General features: G+C 46.4%; 2 protein-coding genes across 11 annotated transcripts in view; one reads left to right on the top strand and one right to left on the bottom strand.

Annotated features, from left to right (window-relative positions):
* Positions 1-8,792, top strand: part of LRRC42 (leucine rich repeat containing 42) — a 21,312-nt gene extending 12,520 nt beyond the window's left edge. For all 4 annotated transcript variants that reach the window (XM_027620368.1, XM_027620367.1, XM_027620366.1 and 1 more), the window contains 5 exons: positions 781-899; positions 2,226-2,314; positions 2,484-2,597; positions 6,601-6,685; positions 8,293-8,792. In XM_027620368.1, coding sequence (XP_027476169.1) covers positions 781-899; positions 2,226-2,314; positions 2,484-2,597; positions 6,601-6,685; positions 8,293-8,567 — 682 coding nt within the window. In that variant the 3' untranslated portion in view covers positions 8,568-8,792. The remainder of the gene's footprint in view (positions 1-780; positions 900-2,225; positions 2,315-2,483; positions 2,598-6,600; positions 6,686-8,292) is intronic.
* Positions 2,610-27,622, bottom strand: part of LDLRAD1 (low density lipoprotein receptor class A domain containing 1) — a 27,375-nt gene continuing 2,362 nt past the window's right edge. The window contains exons 3-8 of one of the 7 annotated variants that reach the window (XR_003524391.1): positions 27,252-27,377; positions 25,005-25,142; positions 23,095-23,223; positions 18,850-18,996; positions 11,890-12,070; positions 11,381-11,473 (exon numbers count right to left, since the gene is read on the bottom strand). Coding sequence is in view for 6 of the 7 variants with exons in the window: in XM_027620369.2 (XP_027476170.1) it covers positions 15,469-15,638; positions 18,850-18,996; positions 23,095-23,223; positions 25,005-25,142; positions 27,252-27,377 (710 nt within the window). In the remaining variant the exon portion in view is untranslated. Of the gene's footprint in view, positions 3,345-11,380; positions 11,474-11,684; positions 12,071-13,254; positions 15,639-18,849; positions 18,997-20,686; positions 21,934-23,094; positions 23,224-25,004; positions 25,143-27,251; positions 27,378-27,622 lie in introns of those variants that run through there. The other 6 variants (XM_027620373.2, XM_027620372.1, XM_027620369.2 and 3 more) reach the window with 6 other exon arrangements.

A 27,622-nucleotide genomic window follows, 5' to 3' on the forward strand; every position in this document is an offset into this window, starting at 1 on the left:
CTAATTCTTTTCAAGAACCATAATTTAAAGAAATCACCCATTCACAAATAGTCCAACTGATCTCCAGTTGCTCAGTCTGGCCAGCAGACAGGAGGCCAGACAGATTCCTTTGTGGTTTCATAAACAGCCAGAAGCATAACAGCATGACAAACTTGAGTCTAACCAGCTTCCTGGGGCCTGCCTCAGAGAGCGACACCTACACACTGCCCCATACAAAGGTATTTTTGTGTGAGGTTTAGTAAAATTTTAGATGTCTTGTGTGTGGGATAGTGGCAGGTTAATACACTAATTTCAGGTTAGCTGGTTGGATTGGATTATGGGTATACCTAAAAATCTATCTGAAAATCTAGATTTATAAAGCTAGTTAAATTTAGAGGATTGTTTGCTTTGCAAAAAGAATTCTCATAGGAGCTCTTTAGTAGACTTTCCTGACATATTTAGAGTGTTTCTGGTTTTCACATAGGATTTGTCATGAATGCAGCTTTTGTGTTAAGCAAGGTATATTTATCCCCTTAATGAAGTCCCTGTTTACCTCATTTGACCATATACCCTTAGTGCCCTCTGCCATCTGAGATTAGTACTACATGACACTTTGATCCCTCAGTTAACCCTCCGTTAGTAAATAGCGCCAAAAGGTTTATAACTGTTAAATGCATTGGGTGTGAAATAGCAGGATGTAGAAGATATTTTGTATTTTTAGATGAAATTTATGAAAGCCTGTTCTCGTACGTAGGCTTTCTCAAATTCTACGTGATTTACTTCTGGACTTTGTTTCCCTAGTGTAACTCAGCTCCACCTGAAAGATAATTGTCTATCTGATGCCGGCGTACGGAAAATGACAGCACCAGTTCGAGTGATGAAAAGGGGCCTTGAAAATCTCACATTATTAGACTTATCTTGTAAGTTTCATTCTAAATTACAGTTCTTAATGTTGGAAGAATGGCTTTAGAAATCACCTAGTTCTTCCCCTTCCCCATCATTTTAGAGGTGATAAGATTAAGGGTGATGACTTTCCTAGGTGCCACAGCCAATTAGTGGCAGAAGAGGAGTAAATCCAGAGGCTCTTGACTCCTGATCACATACCTTTCCTTGTATGCTGCCACCTCTTTAGGGTAGGAAAAGCCTTGCCACATTTCATCTGGGCCACTCACGGTGTGCAGACAGGGCAGCCTTTCATCATACTCGTGGCATATATAAGGGACATTTGGCTCACCTTTACTTTCTTTGAGTTGCTGTTCCATAGTGTCTGTCAGCTAAGTCTTTTAATCAATACTTGCTTGATGAAAATCTGGATGAATTCACAGTGTGATAACTTACTCAGGATTAATCAGATGTTGACTTCAGTGGTAGAAAGTTGCTAGAGATCATTGACAATTTAACTTGAGCACCCATTCAATATATGGCAGGATGGTATGGTGTCAAAAGAATGAAAGGAACAGGGGTTTAAGGTCAGAGGACATTCCTTGGTCTGCTACTTTTTTTTAAACAGCTGTGTACCCTTGAGCAAGTTATTTAACCTCTCTGAGCCTCGACTTCTGTAAAATGAAGACAGTAGTGAATGTCCAGCCTCCCTTCCAGGAAAGTGTATTTATTCAGCAAGTATTTTTTGAGCATCTAGAATGTGCCAGGTGCATTTTACTCATGGCTTTGAGGACTCAGTGCTAAATGTAGTACTCTTTGATTTGAGAAGGTAATATGTATGAAAGATTTCTGAAAACAGTACAAGTTAGTAAGAGTAGTAATAGTCTCTGTCTAAATACCTTTGAAAATCTTTTTAAACTATTTTTACTTTGGAGGTGGAATAGCCATGGGCAAAGTCCAGTAAACCATTTTAATACATATTTATGTATGCTGTTTTCATAAGGCTCCAAATTAAACTCTTTGGGATAACTTCCTGGTTTATTTTTCTGCTAATCCCCACCTCCTAGAAAGTTAGAGCTTTTTTTTTTTTTTAATTTTTTATTGTTATGTTAATCACCATACATTACATCATTAGTTCTTGATGGAAAGTTAGAGCTTTATATAAAGATCTTAAGGGTCATCTAGTGTGGCTGTTCCATATTACAGACCAGATGAAGATAAGATTCTTATATTAGTTTTCTCTGAAAAGTTTGCTCACTCAGTACTTTATATTTTATCATTGTTTGGCCTTTTTTCTGAGCTTGTTGGATTTTAGCAGTAGCTCTACTGTATACTGTTATACAGCCTATGTTTTTGACATCTAGGTAACCCTGAGATCACAGATGCAGGAATTGGATACCTCTTCTCTTTTAGAAAACTAAACTGCTTAGATATTTCTGGGACAGGACTCAAGGTAAGACATTTGCTCCCTTCTCTTATTTCTCCAGACTCACAATTAGATATTCTTTGCTCCTGCTAATTTGTGTTTAGAAAGGACTGGTATTTGTGGTGGTGTTTATTTCCTACTGAAAGCAAGCAAGAATTGACGAGATGTGTGTGCATTCTTGTTCTTTCCCTCATAGGATGTCAAAGCCGTCAAACACAAGCTCCAGACCCACATAGGCCTTGTCCACTCCAAAGTGCCTTTGAAGGAATTTGATCACAGTAACTGTAAGACAGAGGGCTGGGCTGACCAGGTACTGCAGATTTTTCTCTCTCACAGTGCATATGGCTTTTCACTTTAAATCACCAACTGCTGTAGTCAACACTTCGAACAAACCTTAATCTTCCGGGTAGTCTGGCTGAATTACCATCTTCACGTCAAATCGGAGACACTGATGGCCCATACCTAACCCAGCTACTTAAGGTGTCATATGCCAGTCCTTAGATCTCATACTCTGATCACTAGTTTGTGCTTCATCCTTATTCACCCTAGGAGAAAGTGCCATCTTATAAACAACTCAGAAAATAAGCGAATTCTGGCTTGCTATGCAAAAAAGCAGTATGTCCAACTGCAGAAGGACATATTCTCTTAGCAGCATGTAGATGCTGGAAAAAGAATAAGTCCCACCGATAAGGGTCCAAATCTGACTCTTCCCCTTAGTTTGGGCAAATTTCTTACCTCTTAGAACTTTAGTTCTTTTTTGTCCTCTCACTGAGTGAACCCTCCCGTTTTCAACTTTTTGGCTGACTTTCCTCTGGCTCTCCCTTGTCTTCTTGGTGGTTTTCCTCAACTTAGTATAGACTTAAGTAGGAAATCAGAAGGTAACCAAGTAGTAGGGCACCAGTAGATGGCAGCTTGTCTGTGGCTGGTGCCTTTCTTCTTCAGACACTTTAATGTTTCTAGAAGACCCACCAAACTGTTTCGTTCTGGATTCCTCCTTGGTTCCACTGTACTGTATGATGGTGGACCTATCCAAGTGCCTAATTGTAGCATCACCTCCCTATAAGTAATCAAGAAGGGGTGAGTCAGTATTTCAGGAGCACTTTGATGTTTGTCCACAAAATGCATCCTGAAATTGTTATAACAGTTTGTAGCGTTGGATGAATCCTACATATATGCAGTGGCAGGTGTGGGATGGTCATACAAAGGCTTGATGAAGTTTGGTAGCAGGTGACATGGTGGAATGAGCATAGGCTATGGAGTTAAGGAGACATGGGTTTGGGATCCTGGCTGGACAACCCAATAGCTATATGACTTAAGGCAACTTTGAGTTGCTGTTTCTTCATCTGTAAAATGCAGAAACCAGGATCTCTCTTACAGAGCTTAGTAAGGATGAAGTAAAATACCTAGCAACCTGGCCTGAAAGTACAGGTGTACCATGGAGATATGGTGGGTCTGGTTCCAGACCACCTCAGTGAAGCGAATTTTGTAATAAAGCAAATATTGCGGGGTGCCTTGGTGGCTCAGTCTGTTAAGTGACTGACTCTTGATTTTGGCTCAGGTCGTGATCTCAGGGTCATGGGATTGAGCCCCCACATTGGGCTCTGTGCTCAGTGGGGAGTCAGTGCTTGAGATTCTTTCTTTCCCTCTGCCCCTCCCCACCACGCCCTCTTTCTCTTTCTCAGATAAATAAATAAATCTTTTAAAAAAATAACAAATACTGCAATAAAAGCAAGTGAAGCGAATCTTTTGGTTTCCCAGTGCATATTAAATTTCTGTGTATACTGTAGTCCATTAGGTATATAATAACTTTATGTCTAAAAAAATAATGTACTCACATTAATTAAAAATATCTTATTGCTAAAAACGTTAGCCATCACCTTAGCTTTCAGTGAGTTATCACTAATGACTGTAACACATATAATAATAATGAAAAAATTTGAAATGTTATGAACATTACCAAAATGTGACACACAGGCATGCAGTGAGCAACTGCTATTAAAAAAATGTTGCCCATAGACTCGCTTTACACAGGGTCGCCACAAACCTTCCATTCGTAAAAAAAAACACAGTATCTGCTAAGCGTAATAAAGCCAATCTCCGAAGTGTGCCTGTAAGTTGATGGGGCTCCTTCATATGTGCAGCTTCATACCATACAGCCTGCGCAGGCCCCTAGAGCGTGGCCGCAGCATTTTCCCCATCTCTTGCTGATCCCCTATTGAAATGTTTCGGGCTGACTCCAGTCTCCTCCTGCCCCGCTCTCTGCAGGTGACACAGGAAAATGAGGACAACTACCATGAGTCCCCTTACTTCCCTATCTTTTCTCAGAATGTCTCCATTTATTCAACCATCTCCTACTTCCCCCTATCCTAAGGGTCAGGTGTGCCACTTTATTCCGGGGATGAGCACTTGAGTTTTTGTTTTTCGGTTACAGTCTCCGAGATCTCCAACTCTCTCTGGGTATTTCGCTGAGATCTCCAGCTCTCTCTCGGTATTTCGCTCTGAGATCTCCAGCTCTCTCTGGGTATTTCGCTCTGAGATCTCCAGCTCTCTCTGGGATATTTCGCTCTGAGATCTCCGGCTCTCTCTGGGTATTTCGCTCTGAGATCTCCGGCTCTCTCTGGGATATTTCGCTATGAGATCTCCGGCTCTCTCTGGGATATTTCGCTCTGAGATCTCCGGCTCTCTCTGGGTATTTCGCTCATAATGATTTCCCTCCCTCCACTGCCTCACCCTTCAGTCTTCAGTCTCACACTTTGTTGGCTGCTTGCTTTCTGTGTATAAACATGACTTACTGTTTCTAATAGTTCTTTGTCCCCCCGTGCAGCTATGAAGTGGTTTCTAGGATCTTGCCCACCTCCTCACTGCCCACTCAGTTCTTAATCCCTCGTAATCTAGGTCTGGCCTCCACGGCTCTACGGTGGGTGTTTTCTTGAAGGTGGTGTGTGACCTCATTCTCCATCTTCCTGGGCTTTTCTGCACTGCTGGTATGAACACCGCCCGCCTTACGCTTTCCCCTCCTGGCCTTTCTCCTTATTCCCCTCTCACTTCTTCCTCCAGGCCCTGCTGATTCCTCACTTCCTCCTCTCCTCTTCTGTCTTGTCTCTCCTGGTGATCTTAACTGTTCTTAGAGCCTTAACTGTCCCTGTGGGGAGGATTTTACCTTCTCTGACACATCAGACCCATTCCTAAGTACTGTCCATAAATCTGTACCGGGTGCCGCAGATTCAGTGTGGCCAGAACCAAGCTTATTTTCCTCTTCTCTCTCCCCAAGCAGCTCTTCTTCCTATTGACATTCTTATTTCTGTTAGTGGAAGGACTGTTTTCCATACTGCCCACTGAGTCACCAGGTTTGGTTTATGCTGGCATCCTCTGATCTGACCCATTCCCCATAGTCAGGGAAGTATCAAAGAAGGGGTGACACCTAGTATTTACTGGGTGCTTTCTGTGTGCCAGACACTGCTAACCCCCTCATTTAATCCTCACAGCAGCCTGGGGAGGCTGTGTACTATTATTACTACTGTTTTACAGATGAAAATATTGAGCCTAAAAAATTAAATCACTTGCCAAGGATACCCTGGCTAGTAGGTGGTGGCGCTAAGTCTGGAACTGTATTCTTACATTCTGTGTTGTCCCGTCTCCGTGTCCTGAAGTGTTTTCATTGACTTTCTTTTGATCATTTTATTGTATACTATAATGAGAAATATTAAGTTAAAAGTTATTACTTGTGGTATTTGTGAAATAATCACTTTCTGGTATTTGTGAAATAATCACTTTCTTTTTTACATATAGTTTATACTCAGCCAAATTTCCAAAAGAATTTGTAGTAGCTTACAATAAAAATACATTTGTAACAGTTTTAGAAAATGGAAGCTGATCATGAAATGTCATGAGAACATGGAAACGTGGGCATTTTACACACATACAAGAGTTGAATTATATTTGGTATATTTTAAGGCATGAAAGTGAGTCTAAGAATGTGTGAAAAGTATTATGACTAAGGTTTTACATTTTATTATTTAAGGATATATACTTTTTTCTAGCTTGCAATAGAGATGAAAATAGGGGATCAGCTTTATAGATTTTTCCCGAGTCATACAAATACATATATCCAACGTGTTTGTATTCTGATCAACTCCTGCATTAAAACAGAAAATCCAGGCTTGACTTGGTTACTCTTACCATCACCTGTCATCTGAAGTAAGATTACCGTTAAGGATTTGTGTTTATGGAAAGGAAGCTAAGGGAATAAGGAAAGCTTGCGGTTAAAAGCTTGAGATTTTGTTCAGATTCAGATCTTTCCAAATACATTTTAGATTGTTCTGCAGTGGGAACGTGTGACTTCAGAAGCTGTGAAGCCACGAGAAACCGGGGAGCCTCGAACAGCAGCTCAGCACTTCTGTGAGAAATTCCCTTTTCTTTGGAATTTTTGCTGTTAGGTTATTTGCACCCTTAAAGCAGTCAGCCCATTTTCACCCAGTGGGAAAAGTAATTATGATAGTATTGACTTAAATAGATCATCAAGACTTGTATTCCCTCAACATGTGACAGTGTAAATTCACACTTGGCTTTGAGCACCAGGAAAATAGTTAAATGTATGTATCTCCCATCCTGTCCCAAAAAAGATTTGTAGTGGCACAAAAGTAGATAGAGTACAGAACATTAAAAAGGAATTAAGTCTATCCAAAAGATTTCTATCTCAGGTGTCCATCAAAAGATGAATGGATAGTGGTGCCTGGCTGGCTCAGCATAGCATGCAATTCTTGATCTCGGGGTTGTGAGTTTGAGTCCCAGGTTGGGTGTAGAGATTAGATAAAAATAAAATCTTTAAAAAAATAAAAATATGGATGGATGAACAACATGTAGTATTTCCATACAATGGAATATTCAGCCTTAAGAAGGAAGATAATTTTGGGGTGCCTGGGTGGCTCAGTTGGTTGAGCTTCTGCCTTCAGCTCAGGTCATGATCCCAGGGTCCTGGGATCGAGCCCCGCATCGGGCTCCTTGCTTAGCAGGGAGCCTGCTTTTCCCTCACCCTCTGCCTGTAGCTCCCCCTGCTTGTGCGGCTCGCTCTCTCTCTATCAAATAAATAAAATTTTAAGAGCGAGAGAAGGAAGTTTTGACATAGTGTTATAACGTGGATAAAATTTGAAGAAATTACGCTAAGTGAAATAAGCCAGTCAAAAAGAAACATGTTTTGTGATTCTTCTTATAAGAGTTTCCTAAAATAGTCAAGTTTGCAGAGACAGAAAATAGAGTGGTGGGTGTCAGGGACTGAGGGGAGGGGAAAAGGAGTTACCATTTAACAGGTACAGTGTTTCCATTTTGCATGAAGTGAAAGTTCTAGAGAAAGGTGGTGGTGTTTGCACAACAGCAGTGCCACGGAGCTATATGCTTAAAAATGATTACAGTGGTAAATTTATGTATATTTTACATAATTTTTTAAAGGAGGTAGCAATAAAATCAAAATGAAGGAAAAATAAAGGTAGCAAAATAAATACAGGGCATACCAAAAACTATAGAATAAAGTGGTATCATTTGCTAGGGTTGTGCCCCAAATGTAGCTCTTGTTTAAAAGACAAAGTCCCGATTTTGAATAATATAGGTAACATTTTCTGAGCTTTTTATTATGTGCCAAACATTGTGCTGAGCACTTTACACGTTACCTCATTTATCTTCACATCACACTTACAAAATCGGTTTTATATCCTTATAAAGATGAGAAAACTGAATCTCAGTTTCTTGCCCAAAGCCACTTATCCAGAAAATGGCAGATCTGGGATTTGAATCCAAATCTGTCACACTCCTATGTGAGTACATGCCTTCAGCCTACGCTAGTGCATATACCACTGTTACTCAATAGGGCATTCAGAAGAGAATAAGATGAATCCAAGCCTCTCCCTGTTCGGGCCTTTGCCGTCTCCCTCGTATCAACTTAGGACTCGGGCAAAGGCATTAGCACCCCAGCGTGGTTGACTCATTGCCCCTCCCTTCTGTCACTCTTGCAGATGGCACGCGGGCTCGAGCCGAAGCCCCTGTGAAGTGTCCCCTGGCAGACACCCACGGGAACTCTTCTGAGAAGCTCCAGTTCTATAAAGAGGAAGCTCCAGACTGCCATGGGCCATTGTTAAAGCGCGAAGCTATCTCAAGCCAGGAGTCAAAGAAGAGCAAGAAGAGAGCTTTTGAAGAGCCAGAGAAGGAACAGAGCAACTCTTCGCAGTCTTCAAAGCAGAAATATGTGTGTCTTGCTGTGGAAGACTGGGACTTGTTAAATTCCTACTGATTGGTAGATAGGAGTTGACCTCTTTCCCCTGACTCTAATGTATGGGGAAAGGGGGCTGATGGTGTTTTCCTTTTTGTTTGACTTTACCTATGGCATTAGCATAGCAAGCGGATATTTCTACTTTTGTGGTGGGGGAGGGGAATGCTATGGAAGTATGTAATAATTTCTAATGTATATTTTCAATACATAGTAATTTTTTCAAATAAACGTTTTTGCTGTCCTTAAGTTCTGCTTGTGAAATGTAGAATGGAGCCACAGGAAATAACACTTCGGTTTGGGATAGAAAGCCATGTGAATTAACAAGGCAGCTTAGCATGATTTGTTACTCTGAGGTGGCCCAGCCAAGAAGGGGTGTGTGTGTGTGCGCGCACGCGAGTGTGTGCATATGGCTACCATTATTTAATACCTCCTGTGTGCCACACCCTGTCCACACAACAACAATGGAAGATAGGTATTAGCCCCACTTTAGAGTAAGAAAACTCAGCCTCGAGGGGCACCTGGGGGGCTCAGTTGGTTAAGTATCTGACTCTTGATTTCCGCTCAGGTCATGATCTCAGGGTCCTGGGATCAAGCCCTGCGTAGGGCTCTGCACTCTACACTCAGCGGGGAGACTGCTTGAGGATTCTCTCTCCCTCTCCTTCTGCCCCTCCCTCCACTTGCATTCTCTCTCTCTCTCAAATAAATAAATCTTAAAAAAAACGAAGACCCAACATCATGTTAAGGGAGTTGATTAAGATCACAGAGCTCATAAGTGACAGAACCAGAGTTTATACTCTATTCTATCCTAAAGCCCACTCTCACATTGCCTTTTTTTTTTTTTTATGTATTATTTGTTTCAGGGGTACAGGTCTGTGATTCATCAGTCTTATACAATTCACAGCACTCACCATAGCACATACCTTCCCCAATGTCCATCGCCCAGCCACCCCATCCCTCCCACCCCCCTCCATTCCAGCAACCCTCAGTTTGTTTCCTGAGATTAAGAGTCTCTTATGGTTTGTCTCCCTCTCTGGTTTCATCTTGTTTCATTTTTCCCTCCCTTCCCCACGTTGTGGATGGAACTAGAGAGTATTATGCTAAGTGAAATAAGGCAATCAGAGACAATTATATGATCTCACTGATATGAGGAATTTGAGAAACAAGATAGGATCATACATTACCTTCTTAAATAATAGCTACTGTCTATTAAAATCCCAACTATTAGGTCTATGAAGTAAACCACCAAGAATCTTCACATAGTCCTGCAAAGTCGGGATTATCACTTCTATTTGACAGAAGAGGAACCTGAGACCAATAACTTGCCTGAGACCAATGCTTAAGCTTTATCGTGCATGCAAATTACCTGTGGATCATGTTAAAATGCAGATTCTGGTGAGTAGCTCTGGAATAGGGCCTGAGATTCAACATTTCTAACAAGTTTCCAGAAGATACTAGTGCTTCTAATTTGTGGACCACTTAGAATAGCAAGGCTCAAGACCTTCCCTGTGCAGTAGCCCCTAGTGACATGTGGTCATTGAGCACTTGAAATGGGGCTAGTCCCAAATTGAGATGTGCTGTAAAATACACACTGGATATCATATCAAAGCACAAAAAAGCATGAATGAAAAAATCTCCCATTTTTAAGTATTGATTCCATGTTAAAATGCTAATTTGGGGGTTAAAATATTCATTTCACCTGTTTTTGTGTCTAATATGACTACTACAAAGTTTACATGTCTTACATTTATGATTTGCTTTATATTTCTACAGGACAGTGCTGCTGTAGACCATATTCCATCCTTCCGGTGAGCTTAAAGCAGGACTTAATTGGCAAGTAAAAGGAAGGGAGTGAATGCCTCGAGGAATTAATACATTGGCATGACATACCTCAGTATGACAGGTATGACATTTGGAAATGCTCTCCAGGATTTTAATAAAGGAGGATCTTGGGTCTGATACATGTTTTGTTTGCTAGGCAAGCTATGTCTGGGAAAGCCTATTGCCCCAGATCATATGAGAAGTTCTGATTCTTCCCACACTTAAGATCAAGCAGAAGACGAATGGGTGTTGAGGTCGGGATAAACCCAGGAGAGTGTATAATGGAAGCCTAGAGTGGGAATGTTTAGACAAGAAGGGGGTAGTGCACTATGACAATGCTCTGAGAGGTGAGGTTGGATGAGAACAGATAATTCGGCAAGCTGAAGGTTGTTTGTGGCCTCGATTGGGTTGGGGGGAGAGGTCAATGTTAAAAAGCCAAATGGAATAGATTAAAGAGAATGGGAGGTGAGGAAGTAGAGATAAGAACCACACAGGTGTTCAAGAAGTTGTACTCCGTAAAGGAGTGTAAGCTCCACATTTTGATGGTAACTGGGGTCTTGGGGTCAAAGAAGTGTTTTTCTTTCATTATTTTTGATTCAAGCATGTTTAAAAGAGTAGAACAAACTCCCATGTACCCATTATGCATTGTGGTAGGCTGAATGATGCCCACCAAAGATGTCCAGATCATAACTCCTAGAACCTGCAAATATGTAACAGGGACTTTGCAGGTGTGATTAAATTAAGGATCCTGAGATAGGGAGATGATTCTGGAGCATCTGAGTGGGCCCCATGTAATCACAAGGGTCCTTCTAAAAGGGAGGTAGGAGGTTCATGGAAGCAAGAGGTTGGAGGGATACAGGGAAGGGACCATGAGCAAAGGAATACAGGTGGCCTCTGGACACTGAAAACAGGCAGGGAAACTGAGTCTCCCCTGAAGCCTCAGGCAGAGGGAAAATACGGGAGAATGAGAAAGTTCGAGAAGTGTTAAAGGGCAAGCAATTAGCTTTCACAGCCCTGTAAGTGCTTGGGACTTGCAGCTTTTTTCCTTGTCTTGAGATTCTCCTCACTGCCTTTTTAAGTGTTCAACTTAGCTTTGACCTTCTGGAATCCTGTAAGTAAACAAAGGTAATACCAAGTCAAAATAAATAGAACGTGTTACCAGAAGGCCTTGCTTTCTTTCTAGTCCTTGCCCTGAAGGTTTTTTTGTACCTTTGGTTTGGGAATAACACAAATGCTTAGCTTTGGAATAGGTTTTGTGAGAAAATATTCTGGCAACATTAAATGCTACATGCCTTCTGGCAAATAAAGAGCCATGACCAGCTTTTCTGACCACATTTAGCATGCATCTTTCATCATCTTTACTTTTTGAAATTTATCTTAAATCCCAAGTTAGTAGTATTTAATACACCTGGTGTTGAGCTCTGGTTATACCCATACTCTCTCAGTTGGAGAAGAATAATTACATTCTGGAATTCCTAGACTGTCCTCACCACGCTGATTTTGACATCCAGCCACATGGTCTTACTCTGAGTTTCCATAGCGAAATTTTCCCCTCTGCTCCTGCTTCAGCCTCTCATTCCTGGCAACCTCCTCTTTCAATTGTCAAAGATGGTTCTTGGAGCAGTGAAGAATCAGCTCTAGATTAGGAGTCAGAAAACCTGGCTCTAGTCAAATCTCTTCCTCTCTCTGGGCCTTGATTTCCTCATCTGTAAAAAGAATACAGTAACTAATTTGCTTAATAGGATTATTCTAGGGATTAAATGATATAATGTGAGTGAAAGTGCTTTAAACCATAAAGCCTAATCCAGATGTTATCTAATTATCATGATTTCTAGAGTCCTAGGACATTATTACAGCTCTTTATTTTACAGATGGGGAAGCTGAAGCTCAGAGGGAAGAAGTTTATTTATCTTGGTGGTTAATTTTATGTGTCATGTTGGCTAGGCTGTGATGCTCTCAAAAGCCAGTCTAGGTGTTGCTGTGAAAGTATTTTATAAATGTGAGTAATAGTTAAACCAGTGGGTTTTAAATAAAAGAGATTACACTCCATAACGTGGATGAGCTTCATCGAATCAGTTGTAGGCCTAAGAGAAAAGACTGGGATACCTAGAGTAAACCTCTCTGCACCTTCTCTCTCTGTACGTGCGTACACATGCACACACGCGCACGTGCACGCACGCACGCACACACACCCTGTTTGTTTTTTCTCTCTGTAGACCGCTTACTAATACATCCATCCTTTCACTCATATGGCAAACAATTACTGGGCACCTACTGTAAGCTCTGTTAGGCAGAACAGATGAAGCAGGGTCCCTGCCCTCAAGTGGGAGACAGACCAGTGACTTCTCAGTACAGCTTTGTGTGATCAGTACGGTGATTTGGGGATGCTCTGGGAGCTTTGGGACCAACGTGAAGGAATGCTAAAATGGGTAACCAAGAGCTGTGAGGCCTGAGATGCTTCCTAAAAGATGATGACACTTGAGTGACTTTTGAAGGATGAATGTGAGTTAGCAAATCCAAGAGAGGGGCCGGGCATTTCCAGCTCTGTGGAGTGTGGGAAAGAGTGGCAGCATTTGCCCAGGTGAGGCTTTCTGGAGCTCTGGGGCTGGAGCCAGTGGGAGCTGGAGAAAGCTGAAAGATGAAGGTAGAGCCGTCAGCCAGGACCACTCTAGGGGAAGGCCTTTATCCTGAAAAATCACAGGGAGCCACTCAGGGGAGGAAAGCAGGGATGACAGAAACCCATGGCTTAGAAAGACACCTCAGGCTTCTCCTTGGAGGCCACCCAGGATGGGAACTCCAGTGAGGAGCCAAGGGAGGCCTGAGGGAAGGCAAAGAGATGCAGCAGAGGGGCTGGCCATGAGATGTCTTCATTCACTCCCAAGGTATGCATTTGTTGAGCATCTATATGCACCAGGCAACTGCTCAGTGATGGCAACCCATGACAAACAACACAGACACTGCAGCGGTGGAGCTTGGCGGGAGACCTGGAAGGATTTGGTGTTGATCTCCCGGAGAGGGAGTGGTCAAAGACGATGTCAAGGTCTCTAGACTGAGGTCAGTAACCACCCAGAGGGGGAGTCCTGGAGAAGGAACAAGTTTGGGGGCCAGATAAGTTCAGTTTGGAGCTTGTCAAGTTTGAGGTGGGACAACCAGATGAAACTGTCCAGGAGATCACTGATCCGTGAGTCTGAGGGGCCAGAGAGTTATGGGCCTGGGAGAGAGACTGGGAAGAAGCCAGGGGTGGGAATGAGATCAGGCAGGAAGAACAGGCTTCAGGCTAAGAACCTGGAACTGTATGCAAAATGTTCTGTATTTGGATCAGTGTGGGATTCCCCCCACCCTATGGCATGGCTGAATAGCCATTATCACCTTCTCCCAGGGGAGAAAATACTCTGCCACCAACATATGAGCTGCTGAGATAAAAATGGGGTGGGCAGGTGGCTAATGAGACCTTGGGAGTGGTGGCATTTAAAGGGAAGCAGAGGAAGAGTCAACTGAGAAGAAAGGGTGGAAGGAGGAGGAAGCCAGAACAGTGCCCTGTGATGGAAACCACGAGAGAGGAGTGTTTCCCTGGTGCAGGAAGGGCAGGGGAGACACGAACAAGCAGTTGGAATTGGAGTTGAGAAGGTAGTCCGAGGAGAAGCTGGCATAGAAGCAGGCTGTTTTATATCGGACAGACTGAGACGTGACACGTGTTTACGGCCCAAGGAGCAATCCAGCAGAGGAGGGGAGCCCTCTGCGGTATGTGTCCTCCCCCTTCAGGAAAGCAGTCAGCTCCCACAGAGCGAGGGGCAGCCCAAGTGACAGGCCAGTGCAGGGAGCCCTGTGCAGCTCCCCAAGTAGGCTTGTTCAGGAGACTGAAACCCTTGATCCCAGCAGAAACAGCAAATGACCAGGGAGATGTGCAGCTTGAGAGGCCTCAGGGGGCAATGGTTAACTGTTTTCAGGGGAAGGGCTTTCCTGGGAACAGATAAATTTTCTGGATCCAGAACTAATTAAAGAGAGGGAGAGATTTGAGTCGGTAATGGACAAAAATTTCTAAGCTCACAGCTACTACGAGAGGTAGCAAGCTCCTCGTCAGAAGTGTGCAACCAGAAGCTGGGTAATCATTTGGCAAGGCTGGTACAGAGAGAATCCACAGACAATCAGTGTGGGATTGGATAGATGACCTTGAAAGTCCCCTTTAGGCTTGGCAATCTCTACGCTTGTCAAATTTCCCTGGTCATCTCAAAGGTTTCGGTGAAATGGTCAAGAAAGACTATTTTGATTCATTTGATTAAAGAAAGTTCATGCCACATAATGCTCATGAGTTTAGGAGCAGAAAGGGATGATATAACTTAACATATCTAGTAAGTGTTGTAGCTCTTGGGAAGAAAATCACTGGCTTAGGCTTTGGATCAGTGATTCCTAGAAGTTTCCAAAGGTCACTTGAGGACTCTGTTTAAAAAAAAAGAGCAAGAAAAAGTGCAGATAAGTTCCACCACTCCATTCTGATTTGGAATTGCTGGTTGGCCCTGGGAACCTGTATTTTAATTAATTAATTACTTTTTAAAGGTTTATTTATTTATTTATTTTAGAGAGCATGCACGAGCAAGGGGGAGAGGCTGAGGGAGAGAGAGAAGCAGACTCTGCGCTGAGCACGGAGCCTCACGTGGGTCTGGAGCCCAACGCGGGGCTAATTCCCAGGAACTGAGATCACGACCTGAGCCCAAATCAAGAGTCTGATGGATGCTGAGCCACCCAGGCACCACGGAACCTGCATTTTAATCAAGCAACACTCCCCCTGCCCCAAGAATCTGAAGTGGCAGATTCCAGGACTGCCCTGTGGGAAACTGTATGAAGATAATGGCCTGAGAACAAGGATCCTCTAAGCCAAGTGCTTGGTAAATCTCAGTGTGCTGCACAGATGGGGAGCTAGGTTCAGCCATGTGGGGGACTTGCTGGGCAAGTCAGGGTGTCCTCTTGGACTGACTCCCAGGTCCAGTATTTCCCCACAGCACTGAGCAGACTAAGTGGGAAATTTTTCAGGCCTTAATCTCATCCATTCCCACCACTCCCCTCTGTGGAGGCTAGCAGGCTTGAGTCATTGCCTCAGTCTCCCAGCCTATAAAATGAAATAGCGATGGTTGGACCCCGGCTTCTTGATGAATGAGGTAGAGCGAATCTGCAAGTGGGTGGGGCTGGAAAACTCTGGGAGTGTGCCTCCCTCTGCCTTGTTCAATGGATTCAGAATGCAGCCAAGATGTAATAATGGGACCAGCTTTGCCTTCCCACCTGGAACAAACAAACAGGCAGAATACATGAAGCAGCAATTTTAAGACACTGGACATCAGGCAGTGAAGGATAGTGATCCCCGAGACTGAATGCTTTCTTCTCACTATCAGGAGCAAGGCAAGTATGTCTCCTCTCACTTCTATTCAACATTGTAAATGGCCGCTGAAATCAGAGAAAAAATAAAAGCCATCCAGATTGGAAAGAAAGAAAACTGTCTTTATTCACATATGATTATCTATATGGAAAATCTGATAGAACCTACAAAAAATTATAGAACCAATAAGAGAGTTTAGCAAAGTATCTGATACATGATTGATGTACAAAAAATTAACTATATATACTAGCTGTGAAAAATCAGAAATTAAAATTTTAAAATGCCACTTGCCATCAAAAAATAGGAAATACTTAGGGATACATCAGATAAAGGATGTACAAACCCGTACACTGAAAACCATACAACATTGCTGAGAAAAAGCAAAGGAGAACTAATAGAGAGAATGTAATCATGGATGGGGACACTCAGCAATGTTAAGACATCAGTTCTCCCCAAAATTGGTCTGTAGTTTCAATGCTATTTCAATCAAAATTCCAGCAGAACTTTTCTATAGAAATTGGCAAACTGACTCTAAAATTCATATGGACGTGGAAAGGACCTAGATAGAATAGCCAAAAAACACCTTTGAAAAAGAACAAAGTAGGAGGACTAATACTGTCTGATTTCAGGGCTTCTTATAAAGCAACAGGAATCAAGACAGTATGGTATTGGCATCAAGGCAGACAAATAGATCAGTGAACAAGTAGACCACAAATATATAGATTACAGATGCAAAGGCAATTCAGTAGAGAAAGGATTGTCTTTCCAACAAATTGGCGTCGGAACAATACCATGTGCAAAAACAAAACAAAGTGTTGATTTATTCCTTGCACTATGTACAAAAATTAACTCAAAGTGGATCAGAGACCTCATTAGAAAACCAAAACTAGAGGGAGACAAACCATAAGAGACTCTTAATCTCAGGAAACAAACTGGAGGTTGCTGGAGTGGTGGGGGGTGGGAGGGATGGTGTGGCTGGGTGATGGACATTGGGGAGGGTATGTGCTATGGTGAGTGCTGTGAATTGTGTAAGACTGATGAATCACAGATCTCTACCCCTGAAACAAATAATACATTATATGTTAATAAAAAAAAAAAAAGAAAAACATGAAGGGTAAAAAAAAAAAAGAAAAGAAAACCAAAACTAGAAATCTTCTAGAACACATAGGATAAAAATCTTTGTGACCTAAGGCTAGGCAGTTATTTCATATATACAGCACCAAAAGCATGATCCATAAAAGAAAAAAGTCTGATAAACTGGACTTCATTAAAACAAAAAACGTCAGCTCTTGGAAAGACACAGTTAAAAGAATGAAGTGACAAACCACGGACTGGGAGAAATATTTGCAAATCACACCTCTGAAAAAGGGTGTGTATTCAGAGTATATAAAAAAACTGTCGGGGCGCCTGGGTGGCTCCGTTGTTAAGCGTCTGCTTTCAGCTCAGGTCATGATCCCAGGGTCCTGGGATGGAGCCCCACATCCGGCTCCCTGCTCAGCAGGAAGCCTGCTTCTCCCTCTCCCACTCCCCCTGCTTGTGTCCCCTCTCTTGCTATAAATATTTTATTTAAATAAAATATTTAAAATAAATAAATATTTTATTTATTTGACAGCGAGAGCACAAGCAGAGGGAGAGGGAGAAGCAGGCTTCCCGCTGAGCGGGAGCCTGATGCTGGAGTCAATCCCAGGACCCTGGGATCTTGACCTGAGCCGAAGGCAGTCGCTTAACCGACTGAGCCACCCAGGCGTCCCAAATAAATAAAATTAAAAAAAAAAAACCTGTCAAAATCCAGTAATGAAAAAATAAACAATCAAAAAGAAAGAAACAAAATAAAACGGGTAAGAGATTTGATGAACCCTTCACCAAGGAAGAAATATAGATGGCAAAGATGCATATGAAAAGATGCTCAACATCATTAGTCGTTAGGGGAAATGCAACATAAAGTCACATTGAGATGCTACCATACACCTATTAGAATAGTTAAAATGAGGGGCACCTGGCTGGCTCAGTTGGAGGAGCATACAACGCTTGATCTCAGAGCCAAGAGTTCGAGCCCCACATTGGGGGTAGAGATTACTTAAATAAGTAAAAAACTAAAAAAAAAAAAAAGAGCTAAAAATGAAAAAGGCTGACCACAGCAAGTGTTGGCAAAGATATAGAGCAATGGAAGTCTCATATTTCAATGGTGGGAATGCAAAATGAAACAACCGCTTTGGAAAACAAGCAGTTTCATAAAAAAGGTAAACATACACCGACCACATCCAGCCATTTTACTCCTAGGAATTACCCCAAGATAAATGAAAATACTATGTCCATATAAAGATTTGTCCATAAATGATCGTAGCTGCTTTATTTGCAAGAGCCAAAATTGGGAATAATCCAAAATCCATTAGCAGATGAATGTGTAAGTCAAGAGTGCCTGAACTATCAGGCATGCTACCACACGGTAAGTCTCATAATAGTTATTCGGAGTGAAAGAAGCCAGCTGGACAAAAAGGTTGTATACCATATGATTTTATTCATATAACATTCTAAAGAAGTACAGATTATACTGAAGAAAGAAAATCCCTGGCTGCCTGAGTATGAGGGGGAGGCTTGGGGAGGGGTAAGGCGGAAGGATTACAGAGGGGCACAAGGACACTTGACGGTGGATGAATATAGTCACTATCTTAATTGTCATAGTTTCGTGGGTGTATACATATGTCAAACTTATGAAAGTGTATACTTAAAGTATGTGTAACTTATTGTAGGTCAATTATACTTCAATAAAGGCTGTTTTTAGAAACTCATGGAACTTAAGGGACACCTGGGTGGCTCAGTTGGTTAAGTGTCCGACTCTTGGTTTTGGCTCAGGTCATGATCTCATGGGTCGTGGGATCGAGCCCTGTGCCCAGATCCCCACTCAGCGGGGAGTCTGCTTTAGATTCTCTCCCCCTGCCCTTCCCCCTGCACGCGTGTGCTCTCTCCCTCTCACTCTCTTTAAAATAAATAAATAAATCTTAAAAAAAACCTCATTGAACTTAAGAACATATACTTAAGATCTATGCATTTACTGTATGTAAATTATATCTTACTAAATTATTTTTTTTAAAGAGGATTCAGAGAAATCTCTTCTACCTTGACCTGGAGTTGCTGGGTGGCCCTCAGAATCCCAGTGATGGCCACCAGACAGTGCCACTTTGAGCTGGTCCCGGTGTCCTCTTGTCGAAAGCGTAGCTGGGCTATGAGTTTCTCCCCAGTTCCAACATCTGTGGTTCGGTGAGTCTAAGATGAACGGAGAGTCCTAAGCAAACAGTGACTTCAGAGGGTTAAACCAGACCAGATTTCTAGTCCAAACCCTGGGGCGAAGGCTGAGCCTCTTTAAATTCCATTCATCTATCCCTGCCTGTTTGCACAGCAAAGAACCTGTTGTGCTCAGAGTACTGATCTCAGAGGCAGAGGGGAGGCCAGGGAAGCTGGGAGAGGGCAAATATTGACGCTGGCTGCCTGGGTTCCCCATGCAGGCTGTTGCATTCAATGCCCCCCCGCCTCCGGCGCCCCAACCAGCCCCGCTCTGCTGATGTGAACCAGGGGAGGGGCCTGGCTGGCTGCCCTGGGCTCTGTGGCTTTCTGGACCCAGCTTATGGAGGATTGTTCAGGAGGTTGCTGTGCACCTGCTTCTTTCTGAAAGGAAGAACCGATAAAAGAGAAAAGAGCAAATGCCATTCTGCCAGCGCCAGCCACCTCCCATTTACAGGCTGCTGCTCCCTGGCCTGGGCTCCAGCTTTCTCTTCCAGGGAATCTGGGCTGCGAAAGAGTGAGACATCAGAGAGGGGCTGTGGCAGGCTCTGGATTTGGGCCTGTCCAGGTTCGACCCTGGCTCTGTAGTCTCAGGCAAGCAACTCCATCTCTCTATGCCTCTGTCAAGTGTGACTAACCAAACCAGGTGCCTGGGATGGTTGTGTATATTAGGAAAAATGAGATACAAGAGACAAGACATTTTTAACTTGATGATAGTGCTTGGCATGTACTCAGTGCTGGCTAAATACTGCCTTTTAATATTTATTAAAGCCCTTGGCGCAGTGCTTGGCACTCCCCTTTCTTCTGCTTAAAGCTTTAATGTTTCCAAGTGGCATTCACCTTCTGGATCTCACTTTTTCTTCTCAATGAACCCGCAAGATAGTTTGCCGATGACATTGTTCTTCCTGACGCCCGGAAGGAAGCCTTTTCAGCCCCTCCTCAGAAAGGAAGAAACAAATGTGTTCCTCCTACCCTCCCGAGCCAGCCCAAGGCATCAGAACTGAGGATGCCCTGAGCAAGCCCCAAGTGCCTCACTTGGGCTGCAGTTGGAGGGAAGCTTAGGCAAGGGTGACTGTCCCTCAGCCAGGATCCCTGAGGCACCTTGTCCCAGGAGCTGGTCCTCAAGTCATCAGGCTCAGGGATGGGGTTGTGTCCTCACTCCCCAAAGCCACCTCCTTGGTGGCCTCAGCCCAGCATTTCCTGCTGCCCCCCATCTCTATGTGTGAGGGGCCTCCTCCGTGAGACCTTGTGCTCCTCGTGTGCTGGGATCCAGGTCTCTTTGCTCCTGGGTGCCTGGCATTGCCTTGGCCCAGAGCAGGTGCATGGAGGCTGCTCAGTGAGGAAAAGAATGAACTGGAGCTCAACGGTCTCTCAGATGCTTATGTTCAATTCAAATCTCACCAAAGACTGCTATATTTTATTAATTTTCAATGGGGATATATCTGTCTTCCTCAACAGGAACTCTCCTGTTGGCCAGATTCCAAATTCTAAGTCTCTTTTTCAGAATAGGGGTGGACCACATTCTGACCTTCAAATTTTTTTAAAATTTTAAAAAGATTTTTAAGTTTTTAATTTTTTATTTTCACGTTTTTATTTATTTTTTTAAGATTTATTTATTTGTGGGCAGAGGGAGAGAGAGAATTTAAACAGACTCCACACTCAGTGCAGAGCCCAATGCGGGACTTGATCTCACAACTCTGAGATCATGACCTGAGTTGAAACCAAAAGTCAGATGCTCAACCCACCCAGGTGCCCCCCAGATTATCTTTTTTAAATACCCCACAGAAATTCTGTTCCTGGCCAAGGTATGATCCCATTGGGAGCAGAAAAGGCTTCGGAGCTGGGACACTAGAGACCGTGCTTCAGTTCCAGTTTTGACATTGACTTTGCTGTATGACCTGGGCAAGTCATTTCTTCTTCTGGGCCTCGACTTCCTCATATGTTTAAGAGGGGATACCCACCCTTGCCTGTCTGGCTATTGTGAAACAGGAAAGTATTCAGAGAAACGGCTCATTCACTCAGGCTTCTGGGACCAAAATACAGTCCCTCCCTCAGGAAATCTGGGCTGTTTGGCTGGGCAGCTGGTCATGGGGTGGGGGGTGGGGAGTGGCAGGGTGAAGAATGGGATGGACAGAAGGGCAGTGAGGAGCCCCTCAAGCTGCTCTTTCTCCTGACCTTCTATTCTCCAGCTCAGAGCCTCCCGGGATGCTTCCCATGGGCAGGATGGCAGGTACCCTGCCTCGTGTGCAATCTCCTCTGATCGATCAGCAGAGCCTACTAGGATCACTGAGTGGAGAAAAATGCTAAGGCTGCATGTGAACCCAGTAATATCTGTCTTGGGTACCCAAGGAGGCAGAAAGTGGCATCCACTTCACATATATGTGCCATCCATAAAAGCTGAACTCCTTGGCTTGGTTTTATCTTTTTTCTAAGGGGTGGCAGGGTCAGGATCTGGAGCCTGTCTTGGGGCAGAGGAACAGCTTTCTTCTGTGTGGCCCCAGAGACATGCCTAAAATCATGACCGCGGATCCCTTTCATCTTTGTCAGGAGCGGTCTGACCTGGTAGTGAGCCCCTGTCCCTGGAGGCATTCAAGGAGAGGCTGAACAACTTGAAAGCAGGAGAGGCGATTCTTATTCAGAGACACTGGTGCGTGGATCCCACTAAATGATCTCGAAGCCTCCTTCCTGCCCACGTGTTCTTGCATTCGATGCTCATGTGAAGGCTTATCAGTGCCTTTCCAGCCGGCCTCGCACTCTGGCTGGGGGGCCCCACTCAGGGTCCGGGACAGGAGTACTCATCCGACCAGTCGGAGCAGTGCTGCACGAGGTCGCGGCAGAGGCTCCTGGGGATGCAGCCGCAGTACCCGAAGACGGTGGAGGGGCAGCGCCACCAGCCTGGGCCACAGGGCGGACACGCGGTCACTGTGGGCACAGCGGAAGGGGAGCTGCTGTAGCCGGAGCAGCCCTGGCTCCCCACAGCCCCACCCCGTCGGACACGGCTTGACTGTATTCCTCACGCCCCTGTGGCAGAGAGAATCTAGACTCCCCAAATCACAGGCTGTGTGACCACAAGCAAGTCTCTCACCCTGCCTGGGCCTCGGTTTCCTCCTCGGCTCAAGGTTGTTATTAAGGAAGATAAGCCAAGGGCCAGGCACACGGCCAGTGTTTGATATTAAGGGGAGCATATTTTCTCCCCCAGCCTGTCCTCCCTCCCTCACCCTGACTCAGCCACACCAGCCGACTTATGACAGGCTCCTTGAGGATGCCTCACAGACTTCCCTCCTTTGCTCTGTACCCTGGGCCCCCAGTGTGCTTTCCTGCATGCTCAGCTTCTGCCTGTTGAAACCTGTCCACTCTCTAAAGCTTGCTCGAATACCGCCTCTTCTAAGAAGTCTCCCTTGATTCTTACCTGCACCCGTCCCCTCAAAAAAACCCCTCTCTAGGTCCCCAGCACGTCCTTTTGGCCTCAGCATGATGTTAGTCCCGGGGGTTGGACACATGTTTGAGTCCTTTCTGGCACCAGGCACAGGTACCAGTGCTCGGCACATGTTTTGCTGATTGAACAATGGGGAAGAAATTGAAAGGAAAGTCTGGGACAGTGAAAGAGCTCCAGACTTGGGAGGCAGGAGACCTGGGTTTACATTCCTGCTCTTTTCCTACCCCTTCTTCTATGAAGTCCCTTCTCTGCTCTGGCCTCAGTTTACCTACATATAAGTTTGGGGCTGGTGATTCCTGCCCTGCTTTCCTCACGGGGTGGTTGGGAGGTGCAGAGGAGAGGAGGGAAACTCATGCTGAAATCCCAGTTTGGCCTTGTACATACTCCTTGCATGACCCTCTGGGCCCTGGTTTTCTCATCCGTGCCCTTGAAGGTAGGTGTCCCACCACAGAAGAATAAGCCTCCAGAAGCCACTTGGAGTGGTAGCAAGCCCTCCACCACAGGAGGCATTCAAGCAGCAGTGGAAACCTTCTTCATGGAATGCAAGAAGGGGAGGCAGGGGAACCTCTGAGATTCTCTGGTCAAGCTCTGCCCTTTGGCCACTGCCTAGCCCCCTGCCCCAGCCTAGCCTGTGCCCAGACCCGTACCTGGACTCAGTTCATCTGAGCAGTCCCCGCAGTTGTTGGCCCCATCACACTTTTGGTCTGAATAGATCCAGGAAGATGGGTCTCCACAGTGGGCGACGAGGAAGCTGGGGAGGCTCTGGGGCATGTCCCCTACAGTGGGACAGATGAAGCAGGGGGAAGTCCACATCTGGCCTCCAGACGTCTATCTGGAGCTGGACTGTCCTGGCCACCCCTAAACCCGGGCTCACAAGGAGAAGGGCACAGGAGAAGGTTTCCTGGGGAGAAGGCCAAGTCAAGGGGAGAGGAGGATTCTTTCCCTGTCTGCCCAACAAGATGGCCGGAGAGCGGCATCTCCCTCGTTCATTCCCGGCTTAGCTCTGGGGCATGCCCGCCTCACACCATTGCTTGCACTATTCCTTCCTCCAGAAATGTCCTTTCTGACACCTCTCCAAAACCATTCCACTTTCAAGGCCAGGCTCAAGTTCCTTCACCTCCAGGAAACCTCCTCCAACAGGAACGTAACAAGAATAAATGTGAAGTCTTGCACTTGGGCGCCAGAATGCAGAAGTTGTGGGTTCACAGACTTTGTGAGAGAGGGAGTCAGAGCACCATTCTTGAAAGTGGGTTCTGTGTTAGGCAGTGGTGCAAAGGCGCTACCAAAAAAGAACACAAACTCAGGCCACATGACGAGAGGCCTTTGGGAGGGGAAAAGCCTTTGTTCTTTGGACTAGCCAGGGCTGGCCAGAAATGTCACGGATGCTTCTAGAGCCCGACCGAAGAGGGGGGCAAGGGCAGCTGGTGTGTGTCCTATGGTGTGCTGGTGGGGTGGAGAAAACCAGCCCCGAGGGGCATGACCGTAGCAGTGTGGAGTGTGGCCCTGGCAAGAGGATACTCATGGCGGCCAGGAAAGCAATCTTCAAATCCATGCAGTGCCACCATCACGGGAGATAGATTCAAATGTGGTTCAGATGAGGGAAGAGAGTTGGAACCAATCAAGGACACTACAGGGGGACAGCTCTAAACTCAGTCCGCGGGAGACACTCCTGTGAAAACCATGTGATGAGGGGAGCAGCTGCCCCAGGCTGTAGTGAGCCCCCCATCCCAGGAATATGCAAGCAGAGGCTAGGTGGGTTTGTTAGGAGACATTTGGGCATGAGCTGTGACATGCACTAGATGACCTTTGACGTCTCTTCTAGTCTAGAAGGTCCATGATGCAGTGACCCTTCCCGCATCCACTCCCCCACTCCACCCGCTCCAACTCCCCAGACTCTCTCTACCTCCTACGTGGAAAGTGCCTAGGCCCATGTAGCCGGGGCTTTTCTCTCCTGGGCACTGTCAGGTCTCTAAGGTCTGGGACCCATTCAGTCACTCATTCATTCATTCACTCATTCATTCATTCTTTCATTCACTTGTTCCATCGTCCGTTCAGGGAATCATCTCAGAGACTCCTCTGCGAGGTACAGAGGCCCCCAGGTCAAGCAGACCAGGCCCGCCCTCGAGGGGTTCACGGTCTGATGGGGGTGGCAAATGTGCCAATGTGGGTCCGGCTGGGACACAGGGAAGCAGCGGGGCTATGGGAGCCCCAAGGAGGGACCTTGACCTACTTGGAGAGTCAGGGAAGGCTTCCTGGTGGAGTTAATGCTTGAACTCTGCCTCGAAAGATGAATATGGGTTCTCTGGGAGGGGAGCTGTGCGGAGTGAAGGCCTTCCTAGCGTGGGCACGTACGTGTGCCTGCGCCTGCGCTGGGCTGAGGACCCCTGTTCCTCGCTGGGGTGCCATACAAGCACAGGGCTGGGGACGGGAAGGCGTCTGGTCTGTCTGGGGACACTAGAGCTCTAGAGTGGCTGCAGGGAGAACTGGAGCGGGGGGTGGCCCCAAACGGGCCCTGGAGGGTCCGCGTGGGGCAGGGCAAGACTGAGCAGGTACTCACGGCACATGGCCTCGGCTTCGTCCTCGCCGTGGGAGCAGGTGCGGATGCCATCACAGACCCTGCTGGCAGGGATGCAACTCCTCCGGTCGTGGCACAGGAAGCCTGTCCTGTTCGTCAGCGTCACACAGATCTGGGCCCCTGAGTTGGCAGGCGGAGACCGCAGAGGGTCAAGAGTGGTGCTCACAAGTTCCTGTAACTCGGCCCCACGCTGAGCTGGCCCAAGGGGCGGGGGTGGCCAGGAGGATACTGGGCTGGGTCCAAGCCCCACTCGACCGTTTGCCGACTGTGTGATCTTGGGCAGGTGCCTTGACCTCTCTGAGCCTCAGATTCCTTCTTTGTACAATGGAGACCAGAGCACACACCCCACAGGACTGCTCGGGAGATTACATACAAGGTTTTGTGTGAATAACCTTAGAACACAGAAAGTGCAGAGTAACTCACGGTTCCCTCCTTTACTGAGAGCTTATTGACAGTCTCACAGAAGCTCCTGAGGACAGGGCTCCAGTCAATGCAGTGGTTTTATTTTATTTTTTTTAAAAGATTTTATTTATTTATTTGAGAGAGAGAATGAGAGAGAGAGAGAGAGCATGAGAGGAGGGAGGGTCAGAGGGAGAATCAGACTCCCCGCTGAGCAGGGAGCCCGATGTGGGACTCGATCCCGGGACTCCAGGATCATGACCTGAGCCGAAGGCAGTCGCTTAACCAACTGAGCCACCCAGGCGCCCAGTGCAGTGGTTTTGATAATGGTGGAGTTCCTGGTGCCAGGTCAGCTTGTCAGAAGCAATCTACTGGGGCTGGCTGGGGACCATTATGCCACAATCCTGACATTGGGGCACAACTTTACAGGCTGCAGAGCACTTTGACATTTGTATTCTGTTTCCCCAAATAGCTCTGGGAGGTGTCATCCTTAGCCCCATTTTACAGATGAGAAAAGTAAGGCTCAGAGAGGTACAAGGCCCAGTCACATGGCTAATAGCCCAGGCCCGCTGACCCTGCTCTTCCCCGAGGCTGGGGCTGGCTCCCCAGTGTCCAGGAATGGTGGGCAGCTGAGCATCTTCCCTTCCATCCCACTGGGGGGGACACCCGCCCCCGGGCTGCTCTAAAGAATTAAAGGAGAGAAAATGGCAGACAAGATGGGGCAGTCACCCTGGCTCGGGCCTGCGCAGGTGTGTTTGGGTGCCCAGGACCCACCTCTCACCTCCTGGAGCAGTCTCGGCTAGTGGGAGGGGGGCTGAGTCTCAGAGACATCCCCGCTGGCACACGTACGTACACACACTGATACGCATGCACACACACAGACGTGCACACTCATGCACACCGATACACACTCTCATATAGACAGGTATGCACACACAGACGTGCACATACACTCATGGGCGCACGTGTGTGTACACACGGGCACGAGTGCAGCTCCTCACGTGTTCACTCGGTGCCCATGTTCTTGCACAAGGGTGTAGAGTACTGTGGATTTTACCCCTTGCTCCCCCTTGTCCCTTTCTACCCCTCACCTGGCTACAGAGCCATCTCTCAGAAATGACACCCCAACCCCAGCTGAAGCCCCTGCCCATGGCGCTCTGGACGGTGACCCTTCCCCAGTACAGCCTTTGAGGCCCGGGGCACCCGCCCTGCTCACTGCTCTAGCCCTCGTAGCCACTGGCCTCCTGTGTCTCCTCCTCACATTTCCTCCCACCCTCGGGACTCTGCACCAGGCCTTCCCTGTGCCTGGAGGCTTTTCCTGTTGCCCCTCCACTAACCAGTGCCCACCTTTTCTTCATGGTCCCGCTTCCTTTCACTTCTCAAGCTGCCCACCTGACTCCTAGCCTGGGTCAGAGCCCCTGTTCAAGACTCGCAGAGCCCCTATTAACCCTGCCTTAATGGACTTCTTTGATTAATGTCCATTAATCTCCAAACTATTAGCTCCATGAGGCAGGGCTGCAGGGATAGACCAGATATGGCCCTGTCCTCTGGTGGAGGCAGACACACAGATGGACGGCACCCCCCAGGAAGTGTGGGGGCTGTGGGGGCCAAGGCACGCCGCCCAGCCTGGGGGTCAGGGAAGGGTTCCTGAGGAAGGTGACATCAGAGCGGGGTCCTCTCAATAACTCATATTACAGACGTGCAAATGGCAGCTCAGAGTCCTGGATGTGTCTCATCGTGGAGAAGCCAGCAGCGTTAGGGTTCCTTATCACTCTGTGGTCCCCATCCCCTCCTAGCAAGCCCGGACCACCCTTTGTGGACCACACTGACCTGGTGTGCGCGGTGGGAGTCCAAGGATGGTGACCAGGGCGATCAGGGCTGCGAGAGTCACCAGCAGGAGCAGCAAGAAGGCCGAGAGGCAAGCACCCCTGCTCGAGCAGCAGAGGGGGCCGCAGCCTACGTGCAGGGTGGGAAACCAGTGGCCACCAGGGATGCCCCTTGCCTGCCCCTACAGATGCGCCTCCCCACCTGCGGGGTTGGGGGCAGGAAGGGCGCCTTGGAGGAGGGGGCTCCTGAGCCTTCTATGATGCTCTTGGTTCTGCCTGTGGGCCTACCTCCACCAAGCACCCGTCCCTCGCCCGGGCCAGTGGCTGGTGAGTAGCAGTTGGGATGAGCATCCGAATCCCTGCATCATGGCCCTC

The sequence above is a fragment of the Zalophus californianus genome, chromosome 4 (assembly GCF_009762305.2).
Source record: "Zalophus californianus isolate mZalCal1 chromosome 4, mZalCal1.pri.v2, whole genome shotgun sequence".
NCBI classification, from domain to species: domain Eukaryota; kingdom Metazoa; phylum Chordata; class Mammalia; order Carnivora; family Otariidae; genus Zalophus; species Zalophus californianus.